This window comes from Heloderma suspectum, chromosome 2, assembly GCF_057233095.1.
Source record: "Heloderma suspectum isolate Gila_16-S chromosome 2, 16-S_ref, whole genome shotgun sequence".
Classification (NCBI taxonomy): domain Eukaryota; kingdom Metazoa; phylum Chordata; class Lepidosauria; order Squamata; family Helodermatidae; genus Heloderma; species Heloderma suspectum.
The window spans coordinates 366,095,216-366,105,656 of record NC_139459.1 but is presented as its reverse complement, the minus strand read 5'-3'; the positions used below and the strand labels follow the sequence as shown (position 1 = coordinate 366,105,656).

Below are 10,441 nucleotides of genomic sequence, written 5' to 3'. Positions count from 1 at the left end.
CAACAGACCCAAGATTATTTAACTTAATTGCTTCCTTTTCCCAATAAACTCGATATCTTACTGCATAGAAAAGGCCAGAGGTAACCTGATTAATAAATCCATTTGAAATGGTCCTGTTGTTATAGCACTCACGAGCTCCTCTCCACAATCTAAATATCTTGGTATTTGTTGTATCTGAAATATACCTTTTCACTAGATTACTGAGGACTTCCATCTCTCCAACATTCTTGTCCATGACTCAGAATATGCAGCTTTGTCACCATCCTGGCTGCGTCTCAATGGCTGGTGCCCGTTTCTTATCCACTTGGCTCACTGCTGAAAAAGGGGCAACTGACTTTGTCTCAAGTCCAATTGAAAAATTTCCAAACACGTCAATATTGCCAAAGACGCCATGGGACTCCAAAGTTTTTCTGGATCTCTCTCTTGGCCAAACTCTCTCTTGGATTTGATTATCTGGAATTTCTGGTTCAGGAATCACTGCAGCTGGGCACACCTGATATTTCAGGCTTTTGCTTCTCCAGGCTTGATGATCTCATCCATTAAGTTCTCCGAAATCTCTTGGATGTAGAACGCCAGGGCAGGGCCACTCTGTATGCTTCACCGCCTGTAAAACAAGCTGGATAGTTGCCAAATCTGCTCTAGTGATTGTTGTTGTTGTTGTTTTTCAGTCGTTCAGTCATGTCCGACTCTTCGTGACCCCATGGACCATAGCACGCCAGGCCTTCCTGTCCTCCGCTCTCTCCCGGAGCGTGCTCAAGTTCATATTCATTGCATCCGTGATGCTATCTAGCCATCTCATCCTCTGCCGTCCCCTTCTCCTTTTGCCTTCAGTCTTTCCCAGCATCAGGGTCTTTTCCAGAGAGTTTTCTCTTCACAGCTCTAGTGATTAGACCCACTGCTTTTTCTAACTGTCCCAGCTTGGAGTCTCGTATGGGCCCCTGCTGGAAATTCCATACATTTGCAACCGAGTTCACTCTGTCCCATAAAAGTCCTGATCAGAACACACCTCTGTCTTTCTGTAACGCTATATAATTCAGTTCATACCTTTAATTCTTCTTCATTGTTGCTTCATCTAGGATTTTCTCACATCTAGACAATAAGGGTGGAGGTCATCTTCAGTACAAGGCAGTAACCACAGATCTTGAATGGCAAAGTGGTCTGTGGGTGGAATTTCTGCAACACTTGATAAACGTGGTAAAGAGTTAGTTTTGTAGATGTGGGGGTGGAGAGAATCAGGTTGATACAATCATCAGGGTCCTGATCTGGCAGATATTTGCATTACTATGAAATCTGTGACTCCAACATTTTCTTGCAGTAAGAATAAACCTTAAGACCTATGCTATCACAAAATTTCAAACACTCTCTACAACCCTCCCCCTCTTCTACCAGAGCCAGTTCTTGACTATATTAGAATTTACCTTGTCTTGGGCATGTGTATTCAAGAATTCTTACAGCAAAGCATAAAACACAAGTCACCTGCACATTTCTCTGAAATCTTTGGTTTGAAGCAGCAAGAACAGACACCTTGGGGTTTCTGCTATTACTGCTTATTCCCAAGAAACATGAGACAGAGAGGTGAGGAAACAGAGAAAGCACGGAAGAGATCTTCAGGCATTTTCACTTAACCCCTTCTCCTCCTCCTCTTGCTCACCCATCCTGTTAGCCTCTCTTATGAGGGCACATCGGAATTCACTTTTGCGTGGGATGTCAGGGTGGACACTGAGTGCATAGAATCCCAGAGTAGTTCTGATTCTGAGGAAGAGCAGTCGCTCCTGGGAAAGGAGCGCGCTCCGCTTTCCCAGGGCCCACAGCTGACGGAGATTCCTCCCACCGGCATTCCTAGATTAGAAAGCAGTCCAGGGAGTGACCGAGCAGAGATAGCAGACTTGGTGGATGCGCGACGCAGACGCAGAGAGCGGCACCAGATGGAGGGCGTGGAAAGGAGGCGAAGTGCCAGGTTGGTGCGCAAACAACGGCTGCGCCCAGAGGATGCAAGGGAAAAGGGGAGGGACTCTCCCTAGTCCTTAAGTTCAGGGGTCTGCCAGTAATTCCCTTTCAAACGGGGACCAACTGTTCCAACTTAAGGCATAGGTACTGTGCTGCTCAGATGTAGTTGCAATCGGTATAGTTGTTAAGTTGTAAAAGAAGAATAAAGCTTTGAAAGGAATTCCTTTGTCTGTGTCTGGACTTGGCTACTGGTTTAGACAGAGAGAGACCTCCAAGGAGCCCTTGACGTGGGAGTGGGATGGTGGTATCTAATGGATTCCACTTTCTTTTCCAATTAAATTTTGGTTCCCACATAAGCACAGTATTATGAAAAGAATCTTCTACTCAGGGCAAGTCAGGAGCTTTCCAACAAGTTATTTTGTTTCCCCTTTTCCATGCGGACAGCACAAAAGGGCCACTCATAACATTTGCTGCTTCCTTCTCTTCTCCAGACAATGACACCAGTCCCCCCTGACATCATGGAAAACCATATCTCTTGCGCCAATATATGGCGAGTGCTGCCATGCGGGCTGTCCCAGTTTGATTATTCTCCTATCACTTCCCTTTCCTGATCCCCTAGGATGATTTCCCAAGAAGGCAGAGACATTCCTGATGCACTGTCTGGGAAGGAGAATATGATTTCAGTTGATTAGCATGTGCCCCCTTGTTTTGTCTCTGAGCTGGAATATTACTGGAGTGCTTTTGTCGGTACAGAGAAAACATCAATAATTGTTAACAAGTGCTTTATGAACCAACCTTCCTTCCTTCCTTCCTTCCTTCCTTCCTTCCTTCCTTCCTTCCTTTCTTTCTTTCTTTCTTTCTTTCTTTCTTTCTTTCTTCCACTTCGCCCAAGTCTCCATTCGGTATATGAAAACAACAACAAAAGCATTTTGCCCACCCACGCCAACGTGCCTTTTCTTGTATAAAGTCGGACAGAATAGCAGGCACCGGGATGCGCATTGCTTTGCGGCTTGAATTTCAAATTCCTGACCCCCTCTACAAAGCAATGCTAGTAACATATTCAGGAATACAGTAAACTTGATATGTAACAGCCCAGAGGTGGGCTATTACCTCTTCCCCCTGTTTGGGAAGAGAAATCTCTCTCTCTCTCTTTCTGACCTGCCTGTTTTGCAGATCGCGTTTCAAACTTTCTACATAAAACTCTCCTTGCCAAGCACCAGCCTTAACTCTTCACCTGTCTTCTCTGCAAGTTAGGCTGTAAAGTAATTTAGCCTTCTTGCTATACTTCTAAACTCTCTCGACAGAAACTCACCTACTTAAACTTTCTGCCTTACACCAGTCCCAATGACATCCATAAAGACTGCACATTTGGGATAGGCTCTCTTTCGCCTTTCAGTCCCATCCTCTCACCTTAAGGAGCGCTTTAACTGGACTCTCAGTTCCAGATATCTATATTTTCACTTGCACTTTGCCATCTTTTTAAGCTGCTTTCTAACAGCTAGATTGGCAGGCATCCCTGTTTCTAGATGCTTAACCTGCATCCCCCCTTGTTTTAAGACACACGCCTAGGGATTGAACATTCATTCTTCTCAAACTCTTAATCATTCACACACTGCAGCGCTGCTTTGATTTTCACACGTTCTTCAACATTTTGTTACACTCATTCACAATGTGAATGTGGCTGGAGGCTCCTTTCTTAAATTCATTCTGTCACTCATTCAGCACTCTCTTTCACACATTCTGGAATTTTGCTTTGGACTCTCTATCCCAGTATATCTAGCACACTTCTTTGCTTTGCCTGTTTCTGATTCATTATTTTCCAGCAAATCTGTCTCAAATTTTATTTTAGAAGGTGATCAGCCAAGGGGCTGCTTTATCTACTTCAAATGGATCAAGCCCGCAAGTCAGTGACATGATATTCCACTGGGCCCAGCAGAATCTCACCAGTGATTTAGCATGCTAAATTCAGAACCATTGTACCTTTCCCTTTTCTCCAGTATTTTTTTCTTTATTTTCCTCTCTCTTCTAGCAGAGGAGGACAATTCTCTGTTTACTGTAAGACTGGCCATTTGAACTGCACATCTAGCCAACTGACAATTCAAGCTGGCAGTCTTTTTCTCATGGACCTTGCTTTATTTGATTTCTAATTGTAGGTTTCTGGAACTTTGTTTTGCCAATTTTCTCAGTGCACAGCATCCAATTCATGGTCCTGATTATTTGAGTGCAATGCCTTGCGCTTTCTCTTACACATATGCTTGCATTGCAGCCTGGCTGTTTGTGTGAGCTTTTGAGTTGCTCTGTAATTTGCAATTGCTTGGTGCATGTTTCCTTCTTTCATTTCTGATTAGTTTAATATACATGGCAGGCAGTGGACCAAATTTACTCTATGGCTGCCTCCAGGCTCTTTCCTTATTACCTTCGTATCTCTCAAGGTTGGAAAGGTCTCTCCAGGAGTGGATCTCCCCACCTGGAGGTCTTGTGCAGCCCCCCAGAGGTTAGGTCCAGTCCTGGTCAGCAACCCCCTCAAGTGGGTTACTTCCTCTTCAGTTGTGAAAAAAAGCAAAATACTTTCTCTGTTACATTTGACAAAAATCAAGTAAGAAATGAGAGGAATTAATAGTAAATATTGAAGGGAAATGTAAGTGGATATGAGGAGACATTAAAAAGACAACTTGAAGAAAAACAGGAAAAGTAAAATCACACTGTGTCACAAGGTGCTTTTATACTTTGATCATTAATTTTAGAGATTTTCTATTGTACGTCTCCTTGGGAAGACCACAGTTTTGAAAGATGGATAAGAAATGCCTTAAGAAAATCAGTAAGATCAATAAACACAGGGCAATCCCATGCACGTTTACTCAGATGTAACTCCTGTATTCAGTGGCATTTTCTATATTCAAAGTGTGTTTAGGACTGCAGCCTTGTTCCCTTATTCATCTTTCCCCCTTTTATTGTAGTTCATGATCAGCAGGAGAATATAAATGTGAAGGAGAAGAATCTACTGCCAGAAAATTCTGAGGAAGATGTACCTCAAGTCACCTCTTTGAGAAGGGGCAAAGAAAAAGCGCTCCAGGGTCATGGTGGGAGAGTTGCTTCTCCGCATCAGCGCAGATCAGAAAGGCAGCGAAAAGCTGAACGAGAGACCGGACAGGAGAAGCCAATATCTTCTCAGAATGTCTGTCAGGATGTTGGTAGAAACATTACCCAGAAGGACAAAAGCAGGAGGGAAAAGACATGCCCCAAATGTGGGAAAGTATTTAGTCAGAGTGTACTTCTTCTTAAGCATAAGAGGACCCACACGGGAACGAAGCCCTATCAATGTTCAGACTGTGGGAAAATCTTCAGCCAGCGCTCCCACCTTAACAAGCACCAGAGAACCCACAGGAAAGAGAAACCGTTTCAATGCTCAGACTGTGGGAAAACTTTCCACCGGAGCTCCCACCTCGCTTCGCACCGAGGAATCCACACAGGGGTCAGACCACACAAATGTTCAGGTTGCAATAAAAGCTTCCGTCGGGCGCCTGACCTTAGGAGGCACCAGAAAATCCACACGGGAGAAAAGTTGCATAAATGCTTAGACTGCGGGAAAAGCTTTGGCCTCAGCTCAAGCCTGATTAAGCACGAAAGAATTCATACAGGAGAGAAGCCCTACAAATGCTCAGATTGCAGGAAAAGTTTCAGCCAGAGATCTCATCTCATTGTACACAAGAGGACCCACACGAGGGACAGGCCATACAAATGTTCTGTGTGTGGCAACGGCTTTAGTCAGAATGCACATCTAACCGCACATCAGAGAACCCACACAGGAGAGAAACCCTATCAATGCTCCAACTGTGGCAAAAGCTTTAAACTCAACTCAGCGCGTATGAAACATGAGAGGAGCCATGGAAACGCTTTGGCTGCTCAGACTGCAGGGAAACTTTCTGTCAGAGCGCCTGCCTTGCGTCGCTCGGAAAGATCTGTGCAGAAGTCAAACTGTGGAAATGTTCAGAGAGTGGGAAAGACGATAATTTAACTGTTCATAAGGAAAAACCTCATGAGAGAGAGAGAGAGATACCTAGGGCCAAAACAGATATGACACAGGAGATCTGTGATTAAATCCCTCACTTCTTTTTAACTTGAAAAGTGGCACTAGAAAGCTCCAGTTTTGATTGGAGCAGTAGTGCTGAGGGAGAAGGGGTTAACCCCCCCCAAATGCCATTTCCAAGGTTTAAATAGCTACGTACTCCCCCAAAAGCTGCTATAAGACCCACAGGAGAAAAAAAGACACCCACTTCTGTGCCTTTTTTCCACTGCAGGTCCAATATCAGTTTTAGGAGATGATTTAGATTAGGGGTCGGGAACTTCAGGCCCAGGGGATAAATCCAGCCCTCCTGGGGGTCCCATTCCAATCCCTCCTGGGCTCCGCAGATGGACACCCCCCCTTTCCCCACAAAGCAAAATGGGTTTAAGAGAGCTTGTAAAATGGAAGTTTTGGATGGAGCACCCATTAAATAAATTTTAATAACATTAAATAAAATAACTAATCTGTATTACAACGTATAAAAAGAAGTCTTATAACAAACCATATAAAATTTTACCAAAATGACAAAATAACAGTCCAAAAGCATAGTAACATTCCTGATTTATAATAATCACATAGTAGGTTATACTAATACACATCAACTTGTCCCAGATGCATTTCAACCCCAAGGCTCTTTGTCAGCAGGATAATAAGTGTTATCATAACTATAACCCCAAAGCACTCAGTTTTGTGAAATTAATTATAAAAATCAGACCTGCAAGGCAAAAGCAAAGACAACGCTAGCCGGCTACAGGCACCCAATGACTCTTTCATTAAATTAAACACACGAGTTTAAACTGATAAAAATATGTTTACCAGAAAATCACTCTTGTACAGCTAGTCTGTTTCGTCTACTTTGGACAGTTACTGGATACATCAGGAGGAGAAGGGAGAAACGCCATTCCCTCCTACCTCTGAGGTATATAAAGAATGCAAAGGCATGCCATATTAATTGTTTGTTTGGTTTTCAGCCAAGTTATTTACAATCTGGAGGCAGTCCGAATGGAAATATTCTTACCATAACCAATGGCTTGCATATGCCGACTAAAGCATGAATCAAATTTTAGATGAAATCCTGCGTGTGAGAAGTCTATACACTGCTGTTGGGGTGCCATAATGCCATTCTTTGAGGTTTTGCCTGTTAAGTACCAGTCAAGGCCAAAGCCCTGTGTGGCTGTCTTATCACCTCACTAGGGAGCAGATAGTCACAGTGGTCTTTTTATTAAATCACTTGCAAGGTCCTGGAGCAGGTGGATCCTGACCTAAGACTGTATGAAATCCCTTGAAGGGCACACACAGGAGTGTTTGTTTGTTGTTTATTTGGTCAGTCGCTTCCGACTCTTCGTGACTTCATGGACCAGCCCTCGCCAGAGCTTCCTGTCGGCTGTCGCCACCCCCAGCTCCCCCAAGGTCGAGTCCGTCACCTTGAGAATATCATCCATCCATCTTGCCCTGGGTCGGCCCCTCTTCCTTTTGCCTTCCACTTTCCCTAGCATCAGCATCTTCTCCAGGGTATCCTGTCTTCTCATTATGTGGCCAAAGTACTTCAGTTTTGCCTTTAATATCCTTCCCTCAAGTGAGCAGTCTGGCTTTATTTCCTGGAGGATGGACTGGTTTGATCTTCTTGTAGTCCAAGGCACTCTCAGAATTTTCCTCCAGCACCACAGTTCAAAAGCATCTATCTTCCTTCGCTCAGCCTTCCTTATGGTCCAGCTCTCACAGCCATAGGTGACTATGGGGAATACCATTGCTTTCACTATGCGGACCTTTGTTGTCAGTGTGATGTCTCTGCTCTTCACTATTTTATCAAGATTTGTCATTGCTCTCCTCCCAAGAAGTAAACGTCTTCTGATTTCCTGGCTGCAGTCAGCATCTGCAGTAATCTTTGCGCCTAGAAAGACAAAGTCTGTCACTCCCTCCACATTTTCTGCCTCTATTTGCCAGTTATCAGTCAAGCTGGTTGCCATCATCTTGGTTTTTTTGAGGTTTAACTGCAACCCAGCTTTTGCACTTTCTTCTTTCACCTTCGTCATGAGGTTCCTCAGCTCCTCCTCGCTTTCAGCCATCAAAGTGGTATCATCTGCATATCGGAGATTGTTAATGTTTCTTCCAGCGATTTTAACTCCAGCCTTGGCTTCATCAAGCCCAGCACGTCGCATGACATGTTTTACGTACAGGTTGAATAGGTAGGGTGAGAGTATACAGCCCTGCCATACTCCTTTCCCAATCTTAAACCAGTCCGTTGTTCCATGGTCTGTTCTTACCGTTGCTACTTGGTCGTTATACAGATTCCTAAGGAGGCAGACAAGATGACTTGGTATCCCCATACCACCAAGAACTTGCCACAATTTGTTATGATCCACACAGTCAAAGGCTTTAGAATAGTCAATAAAACAGAAATAGATGTTTTTCTGAAACTCCCTGGCTTTCTCCATTATCCAGCAGATATTGGCAATTTGGTCTCTAGTTCCTTTGCCTTTTCTAAACCCAGCTTGTACATCTGGCAATTCTCGTTCCATGAATTGCTGGAGTCTACCTTGCAAGATCTTGAGCATTACCTTACTGGCATGTGAAATAAGTGCCACTGTTCTGTACACAGGAGTGTTACAGTTCGACAAATACAGCAGTGCTCCAAGAAACTGGGATATAAAACCTTGACCACTACTTAAGAGACAAAACCTCCGGCAGGTCGGCATATGCAGATCATTGGTTACGGTGAGAATATTTCCATTCGGACTGCCTCTAGATTGTTTGATTTTCGGCCAAGTTATTTACAGACAATATGGCATGCCTTTGCATTCTTTATATACCTCAGAGGTAGGAGGGAATGGCGTTTCTCCCTTCTCCTCCTGATGTATCCAGTAACTGACTGAAGTAGACAAAACAGACATGCTGTACAAGAGTGATTTTCTGGTAAACATATTTCTATCAGTTTAAATTCCTGTGTTTAACTTAATGAAAACACCACTGGGTGCCTGAAAAAACAGCTTCTTCAGTTGTGTTGCTGTGGCTGTGAAAAACACTCTCCCTAGGAAGGTCTACTAAGCCATTTCTTCTGATGCTTTAGAAGCCCAGTAAACAAAAAGCATCGGTTCTGCAGCGTATTGACCATCGCTTACAGTTGTCTATTCCTTTAAATAATGAAGGGCGCAATCCTACCCAGATGTTTGTCAGCCTCCGAAGTCGGAGGCCGACAAGCATCCCATGCAAAGCAGGAGGAGTGTGGAGACGATCTTCGCCTCCGTGCTTCTCCCGCTCTGCCTTTCTGCTAGAGGGGTGTTTTTGCCTGTCTAGCTAGGGCTCTGCGGAAGGGGAGGGAAGGAGGCTGGGGATGGCGCCTGTCTCCGCTTCTCCAGTCCCACCCCTGCCCACAGAACCACCCCCTTTCCCTCCTCTCTAAGGTTGCCTTTGTGGTCTTGGAGAGGCAGCTGGTGCAGTTTGCTCTGCACCAGCTGCAAGGGGGAGGAGAGTTCGGATTCCTGGGTCCGAATGCTGTCTCCAACCTCAGGTCCAGGAATCTGAACTATCCTATGGACCCCCAGATGCTGTCTAGGGGACATAGGATTGCTCTCCCCATGTATTCTCCTGATGGATTTTCCTATTCTATCAGTTTTATGGCTTAGTTATGATTGATTGCTTTAGAAATTGTAATGTTCTATTTGTATCTCCCTTTAGGTGTTAATTTTAATGGAGAGGTGAGCCGCAAATGTTGTAATCAAGTAATGAACTTACCAGGATGAGCTAGGAATTCAGCCATGGTCAGGGCCAGGTGGGGTCATTCAACCTTGTCATCTAGGGCACAGAGGTAGGCAGAAAGGAGATCTCCAGATGTTTTGGACTTTAACTCCCAGCATTCTCAAGCATTGACCATGCTGGCAGGGGCTTCTGGGAGTTGAAGTTCTAAACATCTGGAGTTTTACCTTCTGCCCACCCCTAATCTAGAAAAGTTGCAGCAAGTCCCATTTGTTGGGTTCAGACAGTTGAACCATGGGTTGTTGTTGAAAGGTGGGCTGTCATGTTGTCTGAACCCAGCTGTGATAACAAACCATGGTGAACAACCCACAGTTCCCAACCCAACAACAAACTGTGGCTTCTCTTCCTGGGTTGTTCGTGGTTAACAAGCCGTGGTTTGTTAGTGCAGCTGGGTTCAGACACTACAATAACCCAAGTTCCAGCAACCCACAGTTCAACGACAACCCATACTCAGCTCTCGTGAGTGTGGGTTATCGTGTTGTCTCAACCCAGTCAGTGACTTCACTGGAGCTGTCTTCTGATAATAAACATGTTTAGGATTGTACTGCCAGTGTGACGTCCAAGCAAACATGTTTAGGGTTGTGCTGAATGTTCATAAATGCATGTTTTACATAGAATTCTCACCACTAGGCCAGAATGTGGTACCAGGGCATCTTTGTAGAGCAGCCTTCCCCAACT

General features: G+C 44.5%; 2 protein-coding genes across 4 annotated transcripts in view; one reads left to right on the top strand and one right to left on the bottom strand.

The window, feature by feature from the left end:
- The window catches only part of LOC146355874 (uncharacterized), a 79,808-nt gene that overhangs the window by 28,576 nt on the left and 40,791 nt on the right, over nt 1-10,441 (bottom strand). The gene's annotated exons all lie outside the window — the stretch shown is intronic.
- Nucleotides 4,738-6,522, top strand: LOC146355877 (uncharacterized). The gene is made up of 2 exons (XM_084835393.1): nt 4,738-4,765; nt 4,905-6,522. Exons 1-2 carry the CDS (start codon nt 4,738-4,740, stop codon nt 5,960-5,962), a joined length of 1,086 nt encoding a protein of 361 aa, XP_084691519.1. The 3' UTR covers nt 5,963-6,522.